General features: G+C 33.6%; 4 protein-coding genes across 5 annotated transcripts; all 4 read right to left on the bottom strand.

Moving 5' to 3' along the window:
- Nucleotides 1–764: 764 nt before the first annotated feature.
- LOC117224926 (uncharacterized) lies at nucleotides 765–8,213 on the bottom strand. Of its 2 annotated transcripts, XR_013034698.1 has the most exons (4): nucleotides 8,062–8,213; nucleotides 6,743–7,005; nucleotides 1,008–3,226; nucleotides 765–959 (listed from the first exon to the last, which is right to left on the bottom strand). XR_013034698.1 is itself a non-coding variant. In XM_033478149.2 (3 exons), the coding sequence occupies exons 1-3, from the start codon at nucleotides 8,138–8,140 to the stop codon at nucleotides 2,162–2,164; spliced, it is 1,407 nt and encodes a 468-aa protein (XP_033334040.1). In that variant the 5' UTR covers nucleotides 8,141–8,213; the 3' UTR covers nucleotides 765–2,161. The 2 variants fall into 2 exon arrangements, 1 of the variants encoding a protein (XP_033334040.1); XM_033478149.2 differs by having other exon boundaries at nucleotides 765–3,226.
- A 2,579-nt stretch (nucleotides 8,214–10,792) lies between these two features.
- Nucleotides 10,793–13,169, bottom strand: LOC117224881 (uncharacterized). The gene is made up of 4 exons (XM_033478081.2): nucleotides 12,929–13,169; nucleotides 12,666–12,860; nucleotides 12,061–12,208; nucleotides 10,793–11,188 (listed from the first exon to the last, which is right to left on the bottom strand). The coding sequence occupies exons 1-4, from the start codon at nucleotides 13,005–13,007 to the stop codon at nucleotides 10,951–10,953; spliced, it is 660 nt and encodes a 219-aa protein (XP_033333972.1). The 5' UTR covers nucleotides 13,008–13,169; the 3' UTR covers nucleotides 10,793–10,950.
- Nucleotides 13,170–13,291: 122 nt separating this feature from the next.
- Nucleotides 13,292–15,783, bottom strand: LOC117224882 (ciliary microtubule associated protein 1A). The gene is made up of 4 exons (XM_033478082.2): nucleotides 15,671–15,783; nucleotides 15,141–15,353; nucleotides 14,605–14,809; nucleotides 13,292–13,708 (listed from the first exon to the last, which is right to left on the bottom strand). Exons 1-4 carry the CDS (start codon nucleotides 15,717–15,719, stop codon nucleotides 13,450–13,452), a joined length of 726 nt encoding a protein of 241 aa, XP_033333973.2. The 5' UTR covers nucleotides 15,720–15,783; the 3' UTR covers nucleotides 13,292–13,449.
- Nucleotides 15,784–17,615: 1,832 nt separating this feature from the next.
- Bin1 (histone deacetylase complex subunit SAP18) lies at nucleotides 17,616–18,676 on the bottom strand. Its single transcript, XM_033478075.2, has 4 exons — nucleotides 18,387–18,676; nucleotides 18,179–18,285; nucleotides 17,886–18,080; nucleotides 17,616–17,784 (listed from the first exon to the last, which is right to left on the bottom strand). Exons 1-4 carry the CDS (start codon nucleotides 18,456–18,458, stop codon nucleotides 17,697–17,699), a joined length of 462 nt encoding a protein of 153 aa, XP_033333966.1. The 5' UTR covers nucleotides 18,459–18,676; the 3' UTR covers nucleotides 17,616–17,696.
- Between the last annotated feature and the right edge of the window lie 179 nt (nucleotides 18,677–18,855).

Below are 18,855 nucleotides of genomic sequence, written 5' to 3'. Positions count from 1 at the left end.
TCGATGGAATGCAGAGGACTCGAGAGTACAAGGAAAAGAACATATTTAACATATACAGGATGTCACATGTAACTGGTGGTACAATTGGAACGGGAGCTGATTCTACGTTACAAATAAGTTGCAAAAAAAAGAGTAAACTTTCTTTTCATTTAAGGCTCCGTTATCGAGAGAAACTGGGTTGAAAAACTAATACTATTTAATAGGAATCAAGTGGCACGTCTGGTCATAACGTACCAAATCTACTTGCCGCATCTTCAACTCGGTTTTCTCGAAAACGAAGCCTTAAATGAACAAATGTTACTCTTTCCTCTGGACTTATTTTTGCATGTGGAATCACTACCTGGCCGATTGTAACGCAATTTTTGGTGTACTGCAATTTTGTGTGATTTTTGACGCGATGAATATTATTTTTATGTCGTTTTTAACGTCGTTTTTTTATGTAAACGGTTGACTAGCGATCCATGGTTCCTTTGAGACTATTGTTTCTCCTGACGAGTGCAATATTATTCAACGAACAAAATTTGATCTTGATTTTCAAGGTCAAGATCGATTTTGCACGAAGTATCTTTCATCGGTCCATCGGTTCCATCGGTCCAGACGTGGAGAATTTCGCTACGGTGCTCGTGGCGAGATAAATAAACAACGAAATAAGGTACTTTACATATTTATCTCGACATGGCGTGGCAGAAAGTTTTCGATTTAGTGAAAATTCCTTCAGCACGCTCAAACAGAAATGTCAAGGGTATCGAAACCCACGTCCAAAATGATATTCACTACTTTATTCGCCTACGTCTCTTAATTTACATATACACCGGCAAGTTGAAATTACAATCGAAATCGTGGCAAGAAATAATTGGCAAACATCTGGCTGCTATCGCTGGCACAATTTTTACTCGCCGAATATTCAAACGAGTTTCGTAAGAAAAGATTCTCTGAAGATCGGTGGTAAACGATGCTCACTCTCGACGATCGATACAATTATACAGGGTATTTCCGTGTTAAATCGCCGAACTTTATATATATCACTGTTTTTTCGGTTAATAAATCGTAAACAAAGCCGCGGAATGCATTGTTTGCTAAGGAAAAAATTACTTCGAATTATCTCAGGAAGTACAACACTTCCCGGAAGTGCAACAATTTTGGGGCACCCTGTATACTAATGAAACAACTTACAGATCCGACTGAAGCTTTAAACGCAGTTTGCAAGGCTAGGATACAGTTTCTCGACAATTGCAATACATGATCAACAATCAGTTTCTTAAAGTGTTTATCGACTTTTAGCACAACGCCATATGGCGTCGTCGTTGCGAGACTTACCCTCTAATTATAAAATAAAATAAAATAAAATGATATTTTTTAAACGTCGACGCGGTTGACGTATCGACGAAAAGAAAATTTAATTTTCTTTTCATAAGATTGACGTTATTTTTATTATAATGTAACACATATATGTACTTGTTATAGTTTCATACAATTCACTTTCAAATAAATTAAGGACATTACAACAATTTTCTACCGGTTTCTCAAATTTATTTAATTTTCTGTCAGTGTCCTAATACTTTTGGAGGGGAGTGTATGCTTATTAACACTTTACAGGCCGCGCGGTTTTATTTGTTTATTTTAACTGCTATTTTACAAATAAACAAAATTCTAATTAAATTATAGTTTATGGATCAGTCGCTATAACATAGTTAACTATAGTGTTTATAGTTAACTATGAATCGCCTGCCCCCACTCCTTGCGTAGCGATTTTTCCTGAACACACTGCGCACGATACGTCAACGGCCGTTTACGTTATTTTCTACCATTTCACAACTGTCGCACCAGCGGCCGGTAAATTGTTAATATATTTACATTATCGAACACGCATCGTAAATTAACACGGTCGCTTATCTTAAAAAAGGAAGGTCGGTAAACCATGTAACTAATTCATTTTTCAATATCGGAGTGTACGATTACGGTTACAATAAATACATGTATATTCGTACGATAAAATAACATTTTTCTAGAAAGTTACGTTTCTTCTCATTGAAAGACTAGAATGTATTCCGATTTTTATCTGTACATTTCCTTAACGCCCAAGCAATGATACATTTTCGTTGGTAATACTTGATTACACATTCTTATCCTAAAAACCGAGGAAACAATGAAACCGTTTACTTCAGACCGCCTTGTTTAGCTTCCTTTGTATTTCCAGGAAAGTTTTGCCTTTCGTTTCCGGTGTGATACGGTAAATAACTGCGGTGCAGACCGCCACGACTACGAAGTATCCTAAAAACGGTATCGAATGGCCGTAGCCCAACGTTATAGCTATCCATATGTAAAGCTTGAACCCTATAATACCTTGCAAACCACCGAGCACGCCGATAAGGCATGTGCTGATCGCTTTAACCTCGGTGGCGAAAACTTCCGACATCAAAATGATCTGCAGGCAAAACAAGCCGCAGGTGAACATAAAAACTGTTATTATAGAAGCTATGAACGGCGCCAACGAGTACATCTCCACGTCTATGCTCGTGTAATCCTTCATGTAGAAGAAAACGCCGATTATAAGATTGCACAAAGCAGCCACGACACCCGACGCAAGTATCAACGGTTTACGTCCAAGCTTGTCGACCAGGAAGGTTGTGAAAATCGCGGACATCACCTGCGCGACGCCAATGATCACGCCGACGGTGTAGTCGCTGATAACGTTACTAGTCGATTTGAAGATCAGCTGGCAGTACGTGATGATAATGAAAAACCCGCCAAAATTATGCGTCACCGTGAACAGAAAAATGATGAGGAAAGCACGAAAATTTCCCCGCGACGCGAAAACGTCCGTTATGGTTCCGCTCTTTACGATGTCCTTTCCTTCTTTCGACAGGCAGTCGGTGATCACCTGCAGCTCCTCGGACACGTCGGTTTTACCGCGCAATTTTTCTAACACCGCTTCCGCTTCGTCGGTTCTGTTCTTCAGTACCAGAAAGTACGGCGACTCAGGCATAAACCAGAACGCGAATACACAAGCGGCATTCACGACGAAAAATATTCGAGCCATGAGGGATAACGAAAGATACGGCGCGACTACAAACGTTACGAGGATACCGCTGTTGTATACGATCCCAACTAGAGAATTTGCAGCACCTCGGATATTCGATGACGATACTTCGCCCATGTACATCGGCGCGACGCAGATGAATAATCCTAATCCAATTCCTGCTAGAAATCTTGCCACGTATAATTCCTACGGGAGAACAAAGTTATGAGCTCGACGTGTTAGTAGCGGACAAAACACAACATAACAAGATAAGAGAGTCTTCGAAGTGCAAATAGTAGGATATATGTATAGTGGAGCCGGTTACTGTGGGCCGACCAATTGCTGTTACTTTCATTTTGATTTCGGGCATGATTAACTTTGTATTTATCGAATAAGACATATTAAATTGTTTTTAGCAAAACGTAAACAAAGTGAAGGAATAAGAAAGGTTGAGCATGCTTTATTCGATAAGTATGAAGTAAATGATGTGCCTGGAAACGAAATAGAAGGCACAGCGATCGAGCCTACAGTTACGGCTTCAAATTGAGCCGTTTATTTTGAAAGTGGCATAAGTCACTTTACCGTAATGAAAAGTGGTGATTTTTTAATGTTTATACGAAATTATTTATACCGAGAAAAATATCAGTATCCTGAGATAACAAATACAAGTAAATCTTCTCGAAAGTTAGCATCCATATTTGTAAACGTGTTAAAACGCAAACCCTTAAATATATCGACTTAAAAACAAAGTGATTTATGCCACTTTCAAAATAAACGGCTCAATTGTGCATGCAAAATAGAGACGTAAAACGAATCGTGCAAAATAGAGATACAAAACGACATGGATCATAAATAAATAATAATTTTTGAGATGTCAAACTGCTTGAAACATATTATTAGGCAATATAGGCATCAAACTAGTAATACAAATTTTAAACAATTCATTTTTATAAATTTTTAACTTAATTTTATAAGGCGTTCGGATACTTGTGTGCCAAGAAAGAGTATTACAGGCTAAGACATAAGAGAAAGTTGTAAAATAGCTTAGAAATGTAGAAAAGAATTAAGAAGAGTGTACAATAGAAATTAATTGAAAAAGAAATTGAAATAGAAATTAGGACAGGATGGCTTAAAAATGTGTGGAAGTATGAGTGGTTACGCAAGGAGAAATGGTATAAAGATAAGTTAAAGATTGTTTAGTAATGTATGACCGAAATTAAATAAATATATATATATATATATATATATTAAAATAACAATTAAATTCGTAAAGTGTTTTTTTCGCTAGAGAGATCGTCGTAAACTAATGTCTGCCGTCCATAGAAGCAAAGTTAAAAACAACTGTGTCTTGATTTTTCGCAGTTCTATGTTTGAAATTGAGAAAGTGATTTCGAATAGATTTCGAGACGAGACAAACTGAACAAAAATAAGTAACAGTGACACGATGCGTGTGTTATTGAAATTAAAATTCGTTCCCGTTAACTCTTATCATATCGAATGAAGATACATCGCTGTCTCCTAACGTAATTTTAAGCTTAGGCACTAATAGGGTTAAATACCGTTCAAATATTCTAATCTACAGAATTGGAGCACGTAAAATTGTACGGTTAGAGCAGATGAAATGAGCCGTTTATTTTGAAAGTGGCATAAGTCACTTTACCGTAATGTGAAAAGTGGTGATTTTTTAATGTTTATACGAAATTATTTATACTGAGAAAAATATCAGTATCCTGAGATAACAAATACAAGTAAATCTTTTCTCGAAAGTTAGCATCCATATTTTTAAACGTGTTAAAACGCAAACCCTTAAATATATCGACTTAAAAACAAAGTGATTTATGCCACTTTCAAAATAAACGGCTCAATTGTGCATGCAAAATAGAGACGTAAAACGAATCGTGCAAAATAGAGATACAAAACGACATGGATCATAAATAAATAATAATTTTTGAGATGTCAAACTGCTTGAAACATATTATTAGGCAATATAGGCATCAAACTAGTAATACAAATTTTAAACAATTCATTTTTATAAATTTTTAACTTAATTTTATAAGGCGTTCGGATACTTGTGTGCCAAGAAAGAGTATTACAGGCTAAGACATAAGAGAAAGTTGTAAAATAGCTTAGAAATGTAGAAAAGAATTAAGAAGAGTGTACAATAGAAATTAATTGAAAAAGAAATTGAAATAGAAATTAGGACAGGATGGCTTAAAAATGTGTGGAAGTATGAGTGGTTACGCAAGGAGAAATGGTATAAAGATAAGTTAAAGATTGTTTAGTAATGTATGACCGAAATTAAATAAATATATATATATATATATATATATTAAAATAACAATTAAATTCGTAAAGTGTTTTTTTCGCTAGAGAGATCGTCGTAAACTAATGTCTGCCGTCCATAGAAGCAAAGTTAAAAACAACTGTGTCTTGATTTTTCGCAGTTCTATGTTTGAAATTGAGAAAGTGATTTCGAATAGATTTCGAGACGAGACAAACTGAACAAAAATAAGTAACAGTGACACGATGCGTGTGTTATTGAAATTAAAATTCGTTCCCGTTAACTCTTATCATATCGAATGAAGATACATCGCTGTCTCCTAACGTAATTTTAAGCTTAGGCACTAATAGGGTTAAATACCGTTCAAATATTCTAATCTACAGAATTGGAGCACGTAAAATTGTACGGTTAGAGCAGATGAAATGAGCCGTTTATTTTGAAAGTGGCATAAGTCACTTTACCGTAATGTGAAAAGTGGTGATTTTTTAATGTTTATACGAAATTATTTATACTGAGAAAAATATCAGTATCCTGAGATAACAAATACAAGTAAATCTTTTCTCGAAAGTTAGCATCCATATTTTTAAACGTGTTAAAACGCAAACCCTTAAATATATCGGCTTAAAAACAAAGTGACTTATGCCACTTTCAAAATAAACGGCTCAAATGTTACGCGCGATCTTTTCAATTTGGTTTTCGAGAAATGTATGGAAAATATCTAGTTTAATTCTTAACACGTTCAAACCACCGTCATTTATATCGTAATCAGATAATAGTTAAATTAATTTTATTACACTTTTACACTTTATTACACAATTTTATTACATTATTGTGTTTTAAAGACTCGATGTATAGCTCAATTTCGTTTTGCTAAATTATTTTAATATCACGTAGTAGTGATGTTTACCAGGTGGTGGTAATGAACGTATTAATGTCTGCAAAATATATCCCAGGATTGTGATTTGTAAAGATCTCTTCAAGATACGCGTTGGCATTTTGCAAAAATAACTGCTATCCTAAACGTAAGGGTAGTAATAAAGCTTCGACGTGGAGAATAAGTGAATGATCTTTTAGAGACAGATTATTTTGAAAGCGGCATAAGTCACTTTACCGTAATGAAAAGTGGTGATTTTGTAATGTTTATACGAAATTATTTATACTGAGAAAAATATCAGTATCCTGAGATAACAAATACAAGTAAATCTTCTCGAAAGTTAGCATCCATATTTTTAAACGTGTTAAAAAACGCAAACCCTTAAATATATCGACTTAAAAACAAAGTGTCTTATGCCACTTTCAAAATAAACGGCTCAAATGTGCTTTCCATTATGGTACGCGAACATGCGGCGGTGATCATTGCTTTATGAAAATGAGCAAAATGCGATTGTAATAAATTATTTTAGTTAGAAATATGGTAATTACAAAATTTAGGCGCATCTTACCCAAATGGAAGTAGCAATCGTGACTATACCCCAACTAACTAAAATCGGTAAAAAGCTCAGCAGCATAGTGTTCTTCCTTCCAAATCTATCGGCCGAAACAATGTTCAGTGGGGGTGCTATCAAGTTACCAATGGCTACGGCAGCAACCAACGTAGAAACAGCTGATTCTGTGACTGGTATGGGTGAATCATCCGCCATTAGTATTACGATACTTGGCGAATTCCATCCCATAATAAATCCAAGACAACCAGCCAGAGCAGCGCCTCCATAAAGAAAAAAAATTGTTTAATGTAATAACAATTTGTAATTTAAATACTTCTTATGTAAACAGATACTTAAGCTTGATGTTTATAATGATATATAATGCCTATTCTTAGTTTGGAATACATTCATTCGACCCTAACAGTAACTATCTTATTTTTTCATATATAAAAAGACTTCGAGTGAAGAGAGAAATTGCAAAATCTGCTTATGAAGTACTTGTAAATCTCAAAAAACGACGAACGTTGGTTGTAGCCCCCTTAAAATTATATTTGCACGGTGTCGCCATTCTTATAATCGTAGGAAATATAATTAAAAAATGTAAGTAAAGAATATATATCCGTTGTTTTCTCCACGCGAAAAAACTAATTTAACCTTGAAGTGTGTATATTTCATTTACGCTGTAAATCACGGAATTTTTCTGCTTAACGATGGGAAACAAACCGTATTATTATGTAACCAAAAAATGAATTTCGATCTTCATCGAAAGAAGAATCACCCAGAGCTTTCATTATTCTATTTTTATAACCGATGTTAACATTTTGTTGATTTTATCATCGATGCAAAACGGTTTAACGTCGATCATCTCATCGAAGATCATTTCATCGATACGATTTCACCGACAATAAAGAAAATTCACCCTAATTGACCCTCAGCTTTGAAACAAAAATAGACAATTTGAGAAAAGACGATTATTCGAGCCTTGTAGCTTGTTGTTATAGTTATCGATTCTCAACAACTATAAAAATGAGCAAGGCTCCTCTCCTCAAATTGTCCACTTTTTGTTTACAAACTAAGAGTTAATTAGAGAAATAGCATGCATTATGCAGCATTATGGAAATAGCATTTTCAAATATATTTAAGTATATGTAATTACTATCTCAAAAAATGTTTATTTGCCATTTTTTATTACGCGGGAAGATACAAATATTCATAGCCCATTCACTATAACAAAAATCTATTTTTCTCCAGCCCTGGTTGGCGCTAATTTTCGCTAGATATAGTTCGGCTAAAGGGCATTATATTGTATTTATTCGATAATTATATTTTATACTTACATACTAAAATAGTCATATACTCCCATGTTCTCGAACCGTCTGGTGAGCTGTAACTTCTCTTCTCGGTGCTCGTGCTCATGCTTTAGCTTTCCCATACACTTCCCCAACGATTACTAAACGAACGTCGAACTGCTACTGAACGAGATTGCATCGGACTTTGTCTACAATTAATATTTGAATAATATACCAGATAACGGGGTTTGATGTCAGATTACACGTAGAATTCGTGAAAGTTACTTATCTAATTTACAATGGCACAACGTCTATACTATGGACAGGAATTTGTTTACCCCATAATCTTATTTATCTTAATCGTCAAATATTTATTCCAACCTTGATAAGGAACGTCAGATCAATTCGCGTGCTTACTTATATGTTACTCTGGCACTGCAATATAAATTGCGATCAAAGTATAATTCTTCAAACGAGAATTTCTCTTACTAATTTGTAATCACGTTGCCCGAAAGGGAAAGATTCGTTTCGATATTGTTTTAACCTATTTTTCATTTTAATCCGGCACCTTAAAAATACTCCTTACGATATAATTTTGTACAAACTTCCCTCTGGAAATAATTCAAAGGGTAGCCCGGTTTGGGACGCTCAAACTGAAATGATATCTCAGATTTTTTATTCGTTTCGTCGGAGTTAGATCGTTAGACACAGGGTGTCCCAAAATTGCGGGGTTGAAGGGTTCGTGAGTTCATTTGAAATAACTTTTTCCTTAGCGAAAATGCAATCCGCGGCTTCGTTTACGAGTTATTAACGAAAAACCGTGACTAATGAGAAATGGGTCTTCCATAGCATTTTTGTATCATTCTTAAGACCGCTTTGAAATTGAATTAATGTTATGACCTAAACGCAACAAAATAGCGACGCATATCTGGAAAATGTTGGTCGGATATTAAGAAATAGTATCGAAAGGATTAAGTAGAAAACAATTTATTGACATTGTTCTTGCATAATGTTTATCGCGTGGAGTGTTTGAAAAGTTATACGATCGATCTATGTAAAAAGGACCGTCATTTAAAAAAAAAACTGTGCCGTTTTGTTATTTTGAAGATTTCCAAATATCTTCTGTTTACAGAAGGATCATTATTTTTATCAGGGGGGCATTGTAATAGAGTATGGCACACATACACAGCTTTATTACATGTAATCGCTCTTGATTTCCCAGCGCCACACCGTCCCGTTATAAAATCATACTTATTCAAGAGATAAAAAACTAAATCACCGAATGAGTAATTTAAAATCGGAACAATATGAAATTAATTTTCTCAGATACAGCATTATTGTACACTGTTTTAACGCTGGGCATTCTATTTAGGAGAATTCGTGGAATCGTTTCGCGTATTAAACGGATTCCACGGTGAAATCGCGAGGAATTATAGAATTTGAGAGGACATCTTTTTAAAAATCGAATTTCCCGAAATTTACGAAAAATTTCTTATCGTTTACCGCATTGTAAGAATGTGGTACAATTTCGATTCATCGTAACCGTTTCTATCGGAATGACTATACACAACATACATTAACGGTACAACACACCCGATGACAAGTAACGTATACTTAATTTGAGAGATAACGCAGCCACCCTTTGATTTATTGTGTTTAGAAACTCCGATAAAATGTTCGTAAACATAATCGTTTTACACAAGTGGCAACTCATTCTGCTAATGTCGAGGACAACGCTGCTTACAAAAGAGGACAAAAATACGAATTTCTTACGTAGGCAGGCATTGTTTCGCGTATAACTTACTTGGTAATGCGTACTATACTATTTTTATGTTACGTGGGTTGCTTATGTACATTATCTGAATGACATTGACTCGAGAAGGTGAGAATATAACAATGAGACCGAAGAGAGGATGAAAATAGCATGTGAACTTTCTGCCGATGTGTACCATTAACGTGTTTCTCGCTATCTTCAATCGTTTCCAGCTCGTAAGAAAGTTACCTGATTTCGCATACATGTTACAAACATGCATACATGCATACAAATTACCAAGCCTGCGAAACGAATTGTTTAAATTTTCGAGTTAGGCCCAGATAAAAAAAAAAGAAATTAAAAGGATCGGTTGGAACTGCAACAAAAATTTTTTTACATATTGTCTAGTAAACTAGTTCGTCTAATATCTGAAAAAGTACAGATCTTTTGACTCAGTTTAAAAAATGTGATTCCGTTTTAAAAGTGCTATCTTTGGTTTGGATCTGAACTTCTAATTTTTAGCGATTCCGTGTATAAAATTATTGCGCTACAATTACAACAAATGTATAATCGACGCTCACATGATCTATTAGGTTGTTATAATGCCTATGTTTTGATGTGCTTCGATCAAGATATACTATTATATCTGTAATTGTGTATTACACGTGTATCATTTAAATAAAGAATCTTTTATTTTCTAATACTTTATTTAGATGTTTAACGTGACTTTTGAGTAGAATTTATTCAAATTCCGATCGCACACATCGTAATAGTTCGTACACTGTCGTTCTGTCAATGGAAATGAGGTTTTCTAATTACAGTAAATTCTCCCTAATTGACCCTCAGCTTGTACACAAAAATGGGCAATTTGGGAAGTGGAGATACGATTAGCCAGAAAGAACGTTTTCGTTGAAGAAAAAATAACTGCGAATCACCTTAGGAATCAGCCCAGCTTACACAATTTTTGGAACGTCCTGCAGAATAAATAATGTGCTATTGAAAAAGCAATAGAAAATTAAAGTGAAGCAGAGAGGAATAATCGAAATTGTATAATTCTTCGAAACTATGAGTTACAAAATGAACTGTACAATATTTAGCCGGTTTATTCTATATTTGCAGCAGGATTTGCTTCATATGCGTTTACATTGTGAAATAAAATCGAATTACATACTTTTTTTCGTGTCCTAGCACAGTTCGTCGCATTCGACAATGTAAGGAGGAGCACACTCGCTGTGTCTGACTCCAAATGAATAGGCAGGCATTGGTTTTGGTGGTTTAACATTATAAATAGGACCCGGACTGCGACAAATAATTCTCTCAGGTTTCCTACCTGTTATAGAGAAACTTGCCTTACACGTTTTCTCTTCGTAAGCGAAAGGGCCCGGTGTAGGAGAACATTTCAAAACTGGTGTGCGAATTCCACTGTAAACAAATTCGAAGTATACGTTTAAAACAAACGCAATCGATTATTTTGATTCGAAGCAAATGGAATTAGTTGTGCAGAGACGATATCGGCAATGTGAGTTCAAATTCAGCGGAAAATAATTAAACGAAATACGTTCTTGTGCTATCCGGATTAGAATCATAGAACCAGGTTCCAAAAACTGTTATAATATCGATTATGGTTCTTGAAACGATCATGAAGAACCTTTATTGGGAGTAACTGTTATTATTTGAATTGATTCCAGAGTCGACTCTAGTGTTATTCTGTCAAGTTATCCGCAATTGATCTCGCTAATTATTGCAACAAATATCAGACCAATCGCATAGTTCTTTTTTTCGCGAATATCTCGAAATCTAAGCGAGTCTGCGCTAATATGCGGAAGAAAATGTTACTCGAAATGTTAAGATTTATGAAACATTAAGAAATAATGAAAATCGGAAATTTTGAATGGATTTTAAATACATATTGGCGGATTGAAATCGCGACGTCATTAATAGACGACGCTTTTTACAACTCAGGGCCTGTAAGCAAGATTTGAGCTGTTTATTTTGAAAGTGGCCTAAGTTAATTTTTCAAAAACACCGAGCTAGCTATTTTAATATTCACATTTCTACGTTATACATATAATTTCATGTCAGCAAAGCTGAAAGAACGCAGTGACCCTTAGGAACACAAAAACATTATACCATCAATTAGCAATATTTTTAAATTTATTAAAACGTAAAAACCTTAAATATCTGGATTTTCAAATAAACGGACTTAGGCCACTTTCAAAATAAACGGCTCATTTAACCACTTATAATACAAACAAGAAGAAAGCAAATAATCGAACTGGACATATAATACTCACATCGAGAACGCTGGACCTGGTGTAGGCGTTTTTATTAAGTATGGGCCCGGTGTTGCGCATTCACCCTTGAGTTTAGTTCTAAACCTTAACGAGAATGCTGGAGTTTTCGGAGTCGGTAAAATATATGGGCCAGGAGTACAAAACGGTTCTAATGGGAAAGAATAATATCGAACAGAATGGTGATCATCTTAAAAACACAACACAAAATACACACAACTTATATTATATTCCGAATCGTCTAGTTTCTACCAACAATAACGATTGCGTATTTTAAACATTTTTGTATAAATAATTAATGGAGAGAAACTTGTTTCTTATTTATATTAAGAATATGAATCAGAAAGTATAAAGGAAAATTAAAAAAAAAAGAAAAGATCATTCGATTACCTTCTATTACCGATAATAACATTTATGTTTATGTTTGAAAAAGATGGTAAAATAGTTGCCCGTATCCTGTCTGTTACGATAAAACATGGCACTTTAAACAGAATAACTTTGTTAAAGTAGGACCAACCGACCTTGATATTGTTGAGATTTTAGAAGGACTAGTTTATTACTACCGCTACTATAAGAAATAATAATGCAACAAGATAAATGAATATTACCAAGGCCTCTGCCGGTTGATCCAAAAGAATAACCACCATGTTTTGGGCTCGGTATCAAATACTTTGGTCCTGGTCCATCACATTTTTTTAATCTAAGAAATCTCGCTCCGAAGGTATACGCTGGATTCCGATACTTGGACAAGCAATGCTCTTTGTAACCCACAAGGGTCTTAAGCAGATATTTAGGTCCGGGACCTAAAACATAGATAAAACAGAAAAACAGTCAAAGGTGAAAAGTGTCTACGCATGCAGGTTATACATACCGCGAACACCGCATATGACAATTACAGGCTTCTTTGTTGGTTCTGTTTCTGATTTTTCAGGGTCTGATTTTGGCGGCATTTTGTCGTACTTGTCAATTTACATTTCGTACAGTTACCTTGTAATCGAATAAAGTGTAAAATTTTGGGAGTATCAGGTAAGCCGAAACATTTTAAACGAAAACTGTTAATTAGTGTAAATATGGATAGCCATGAACATATCGATGTATCGGAACATCTTATGGATGAAACGTGAATTATTTCATAAACAAAGTAGAATTGCAATACATACCTCCGTTGTCTTGAATTAAATATATCTATAGATTTATGTTTTATACGTACATGTTATTAATAAAATAGGACACAGAAATTTTAATGTATATTACAAGTATTACGTAAAATCACATATAAAATCGCTCTAAAAATAATAAAAATGTATAAAATAATGTTTCAAAAATAATACATTTTTATAATTTTCGAATTACATATCTTGTTTTCTTTTTTTGGTATTTTATGTACAAATATTAATCTTCGTCCAAACTTGTGATAGGTACACCGGCGCATTCGCTGTGCCTGATACCGAAGGAATACGACGGTGCTTGCTTTCTAGTATTAAATTGCGGGTAATACTGTGGTCCTGGGTTCAAATTTATTTCTGTCAATTGATTTCTCTCCTTCAAACTAAAAGCTGGAGAACTGCGTTTTACGATATCTGTTCCTGTTGTTCTATAAGCTGCTGGACCTGGACTACCATACTCGTATCTGACTTTATGGTAGCTACCCCTACGACAAGCCAATATAATAAACCATTTATTATAGCAAATACAAATAACTTTTTATCAGTATATTATATTGATTTAATAATTCATAGAATATCGGTTTGTTATTATCACACAGGTAAATAACAAATTTCTTCTGAACGGTTTGTGATATATCATCAATATAATAATATTAATATAATAATAATAATATTATATTATATATAATAATATATTATATACAATGAAAATTGGCGGGTAAAAGCAAGGGTCATGTGAGGTAATTCGAAGGAAGGAATATCGAGAGTTAGTCGTGTGACAACGCGGTCCTTTCTCTTTCAGGAAAAGCCCAGAGCACTTAAGGGTAATTGCACCCTATAGAGAGGTGCAGTGAACATGCTGACATTGTTCTTCTCTCCAATTTTGCTAAAATTTAATTTCGACACGTTCCAAATTATTTAATTTACGATTATTGAAGTTATAAGGATAGAGCTAGAAATCTGAATAAATATTATGCTTTAGCTGCTTTTAGCGCTTTGTAAACCCAGTGGTTAAATCTCTTTTATTTTATTTAATATTTGCGAAAAACGCACACGTTATTATGGGGCATGCACGTATACAGGGTGTCCCATAATTATCTTAATACCCGAAAAGGTGTGATTCCTGAGGTCAATTGAAGTAACTTTTTCATTAGGAAAAATGCAATCCGCGGCTTTGTTTACGAGTTATTAACGAAAAACAGTGACCAATGAGAAGCGAAATCAGCTGGCGCGAGCCAATGAGCAAAACTGGAATTCGTGCCATTTAATAAATGACTACCAAAGTTACTTCAAATCACCTCAGGAATCATCCTCTTCCGGGTCCTACCATTAATTTTGGGCCACTCTGTGCGCAGAGAAATTGCCTTTTTTATACACTCACATAGTAAAGGCACCTTGTGCCGTTTTGTCTGGAATTTTCGGACCGATGCATGTGGGCAAAATGTATGCATTTGGACCAGGTCCGGAATCAGTAATTTTTGTTTTAGCTCTGTTCTTAATAGTATAACCAGGTGCTCTAATGTTGTGATTCATTGGTGGACATAATTCTGGATAGTGTGCTCCTGGTCCTGGTCCTAAATCTCTTACTATAAACCATAAGAATTTTTACCATAAATGCATAACTCCTATCGTCGCTCAAGTAAAGCTATTATATCTCGAAAATCGAAAGGTATAAAATAATATTTCGTTTCCATCGAAGTACATTAAATAATAGAAATTATTGAAGGTAACAATAACAAAAAGAAAATGCGAAAAATCTTGTAATAATGTTTTAACTAACATCAGTTTTTCTTATCGTTTAATTGTATTTTTTATTTATAGATTATTTACACGAAAGTAAGCGTAAATTGCAGGAAAGTATGTTAAAAAGAGTTATTTAGTTAATTTGAAATTTTGAATTATCAGTGGTATATTTACCTTTAAATATCTCTCTACCAGCTACTGTGTATGCGGGTGATGTATCCAATCCATAATTTGTTAATTTTGTAACATCATATCGTGGTCCAGGTCCAACACTTGGTACAACTATTTTTGTACGATATCGCATACTATATGCTGGACTTCTATGACGAGATAAGCAATGGCCGTCATATCCGACTAATGTCCGCAATTCATAAACTGGACCAGGACCTATACACACAATTAGAAAATTATAAATTACCAACTAGATTGAATGAACTTGTAACTATACTGTCAAGTGTATTTTTAAAATATTCAATGAGGTCTGAATAATATTATTCTTACTTACGATTACGTTGCAATTAAATATTATATATATGTGTGTGTGTGTGTGTGTGTGTGTGTGTGTGTGTGTGTGTGTGTGTGTGCGTGTGCGTGCGTGCGTGCGTGCGTGCGTGCGTGTAATTTGAAAATGATAACAAAACCTAGAATATAGAATGCTAAATACAAAGATCGTTGTAAATACAATTTATTTATACAATATTTACCTTTTATCATGCAGCTTAAGAGCTTTGTCCTATTTTCCTTATCTTCCATTTTTTAAATCTGTGGTAATTTATTAAGACATGCACAATACAATACAACACAAAACGTTATCAATTTCGTGAACGAAAACGACAAATGGTTTACTTTAGACAATCTTCAGAGTACATACAATATTCGACGTTATATTCAGAGACGACGTTTAAAGACCTTGAAATTTCTTCTTAATAGAAAATATTTATTTGATTTATAAATTATATCAATTGTACTTTATTTTATTTACTTATGTACACCGAACAATTCCTTCTAATTCTTCACCTTATTAATTGGAGCATAAAAGCGAACGAATATGTTAAACTTATAGAATAGTATGGTATTTAAATCATTTTAACCGATATAATACGGTAACTAATAACATCGTCGTTCAAATTGTAACGTGAAAAGCTACACCATTTTAAAAAAGTGGAAGAATAATAATCCTTAATGGGAATCAAATGAATCAGTGGCGCGTCTGGCCATGACAAACCAAATCTACTTCTCGTCATACTACAAGCCCTAAATGAAAAAATATTACTCTTTTTCTTCTTCTTATTTTTACACGTAGAATCACGAATATGTCGTCTTTAACATCGTTTTTTATTTTATTCTATTTTTTTTATTTTAACAGATCTCCACCGATCCAAAGCTGTAGAATCCAGCTATGAAGGTCGTGGCATTTCATTTTGAAGCACCCTACACTTCGCGACATCTCATTTGAAATCGCTAACGACTAAGGTCTAGTGTGAGACGAACATGAACTCAATACCACATTTAAAAGATATACTCAACTTACACTAAACATACACTAAACGCACACCAAAAACACACACGAAGACATATGCATGAAATACAAATTCGACCGTGCACCTCCTTATCGTTTACCTTGAAATATTATATTATATTATATAATAATATAATATTATATAAAATATATTATATTATATAATAATATAACATTATAAAATATAATATAATATTATATAATAATATAACATTATAAAATATAATATATAATTATATAATAATTACGATATTAGATATCGGCGGCACGTTTATAATTTAAAATGCTGTAACTTTGTAAGAAAAAATCGTAACCAATTAATTCCACCCTCATATTAAACTGCACTTTCTCGGTACCACGACCATGCCCTCAGATTTAAGATACTGCAGTCGTGGGGATGCATAATATTCAAAATTAGAACATGGTACCATAGAGATTTCAAGTTTTAATTTTTTAAAAATATGATTTTGTGATAGTTACGACTGTTCAAAAATTGAAATTTCTCGGCCAAAAATTAGCGATGCTCTAATTTTGGTTTATATAGATCCCTAACATATGTATGTGTACATTAGAGCAGTGCAAGTACTCGATAAAGCGAGCTGAGGTGACTCGATTCGATTATGCGAACCGAATCGAATACTCGCATGAAGCAAGTCGCTCACAAGGGTTGAACCGCTCGCAATAAATTCGGGTATTTGGGCGTAATCTGACGGGATGTGAATATAGCAGGAAGACCGACACATCAACGTTATTAAAACGCAAATTAATTTTACAGTCTTTTACTTCCAAAACTTCTTTATTGTGGCGTATCAGCAAGGGAAACAATTCTACGTTTGACGACTTTTAATTTCCGGTACACTGATGATTATAAATAAAATAATGTAAATTATTGTTATATTGCGAATATGCAAATTGATAAATTTTAAATTACAGCTAATATTATAAATCATATTATATAAATGCTTTACTTGTATATTTAGGAAAGAAAACAATTTTTAGTACAAATTATTAATATTATTAATGTAAACATTTATTGTCAGTTTTATAGTAGAAATTTTAATGTATAGTAACTATAAGTGCAAAATTCATTCACTTATATTTTCCTACATCTAAAGAATAATATAACAATATTCTCTGTCCTTTGTATGATTTATTGATAGGAAAATAATTATTAATGTAGCTTATAAATATTAGCACATGTATTACTTAAATCAATATTGACGTAATGCACCACGTCTAATTGCTGGCTGCCGATTTGGTGGTGTGATAGAAATATCTAAATAGTCACCAATTGTAAACCTATACACAAATTATGAAAATTATTTAATACAATATTTTAGAATATATAATTGAATTGAATATAATATAAAAATTACATTTAGTCAATAAGCCATACGTACCTTGCTTGTGCTAGGGTTTTATTATCATCTGCACCTTTTTGTCCTGAACAAGTTACACCAATTTCACGCATGCGATATCCAGAATTACGTAGTTCAGGAGTTACCAATGAAAAGTCAAAATAGGTTCCTTTACTTCGAGCATCTGGATTTACTTCTTTAACTAACCCTGTAATTTCTCTTAATGTTGCATCCATCCTTTTAACAAAAAATGTAAAAATTTCACATGGTTAGAGGATATATATGCCTTTTCCTTATTTATAATTATCAGCTAATGAATATTTTAAAAATCTTACCATGTATATATTTGTAATTCATTTGAAGGAACATTTCCTCTACTATATTCCATTATATTATGATGTCTACCTGTGTTACAAAATACTCGAAGCAAGAGTGGACATGTCTAGAAATTTAAGTAAACAGAATAGAAATAACATGAGATTACAAAAAATATTGTAAACCATTTATAATAATATTTCTACGAAAGTTTGTTACATTACATACCTTTTCTCTGTCAATAGGTTTTTCTGGCAACTGTTTTTCATCTACCACCATAGATTCTATAGCTGATGTCATTATTAAATCTGTTACAAAAATCTACGTAATTTTGGAATGTGTAATCTATTTGTTTAGTACAAAATTTGAAAATAATGTTACGCAGCGTCTGTTTACTAAATAGCAGGAATGGTCGCTAAACAAAGTTTAAGGTTATGTTTTCGTAACTGAAGGGGCTAGATTCCCTAGCGTCGAGATAACACTAGGGTTAATATTGGGACATCTTTTAAAACGGAATACCTTTTTTATAACTGAACCAAACGTCTTGAATTGTTTTAGATGATTTTTTAGATCTTTTAGATCATCTAAATAAATGCAAGTTTGTTTAGTCAAGTTTTAATAAAATTATTCCGTTATAAAAGGTATCCCAATATTAATTTGACCGACTGTATGTAGTCTTATTAATACAGAATAAATA

The sequence above is a fragment of the Megalopta genalis genome, chromosome 13 (assembly GCF_051020955.1).
Source record: "Megalopta genalis isolate 19385.01 chromosome 13, iyMegGena1_principal, whole genome shotgun sequence".
Taxonomy (NCBI): Eukaryota; Metazoa; Arthropoda; class Insecta; order Hymenoptera; family Halictidae; genus Megalopta; species Megalopta genalis.
Note: the sequence above shows the minus strand (reverse complement) of the source record. Positions and strands in the feature narration are given on the sequence as shown.

What these genes read in the sequence shown, in the direction of transcription:
- LOC117224926 (XM_033478149.2), bottom strand. Translation starts at nt 8,140, where the DNA reads ATGAGCACGAGCACCGAGAAGAGAAGTTACAGCTCACCAGACGGTTCG. An exon ending in GTATATGACTATTTTAGTAT is followed by an intron (nt 7,006 to 8,061) that starts GTAAGTATAAAA and finishes TTCTTTATGGAG; the next exon opens with GCGCTGCTCTGGCTGGTTGT. An exon ending in CGATTGCTACTTCCATTTGG is followed by an intron (nt 3,227 to 6,742) that starts GTAAGATGCGCC and finishes GTTCTCCCGTAG; the next exon opens with GAATTATACGTGGCAAGATT.
- LOC117224881 (XM_033478081.2), bottom strand. Translation starts at nt 13,007, where the DNA reads ATGCCGCCAAAATCAGACCCTGAAAAATCAGAAACAGAACCAACAAAG. An exon ending in ATCAACCGGCAGAGGCCTTG is followed by an intron (nt 12,209 to 12,665) that starts GTAATATTCATT and finishes CTTTCCCATTAG; the next exon opens with AACCGTTTTGTACTCCTGGC. An exon ending in CCAGGTCCAGCGTTCTCGAT is followed by an intron (nt 11,189 to 12,060) that starts GTGAGTATTATA and finishes ATTTGTTTACAG; the next exon opens with TGGAATTCGCACACCAGTTT.
- LOC117224882 (XM_033478082.2), bottom strand. Translation starts at nt 15,719, where the DNA reads ATGGAAGATAAGGAAAATAGGACAAAGCTCTTAAGCTGCATGATAAAA. An exon ending in TGGTAGAGAGATATTTAAAG is followed by an intron (nt 14,810 to 15,140) that starts GTAAATATACCA and finishes TATGGTTTATAG; the next exon opens with TAAGAGATTTAGGACCAGGA. An exon ending in GCACAAGGTGCCTTTACTAT is followed by an intron (nt 13,709 to 14,604) that starts GTGAGTGTATAA and finishes GGCTTGTCGTAG; the next exon opens with GGGTAGCTACCATAAAGTCA.
- Bin1 (XM_033478075.2), bottom strand. Translation starts at nt 18,458, where the DNA reads ATGACATCAGCTATAGAATCTATGGTGGTAGATGAAAAACAGTTGCCA. An exon ending in GAATTACAAATATATACATG is followed by an intron (nt 18,081 to 18,178) that starts GTAAGATTTTTA and finishes TTTTGTTAAAAG; the next exon opens with GATGGATGCAACATTAAGAG. An exon ending in AAAACCCTAGCACAAGCAAG is followed by an intron (nt 17,785 to 17,885) that starts GTACGTATGGCT and finishes ATTTGTGTATAG; the next exon opens with GTTTACAATTGGTGACTATT.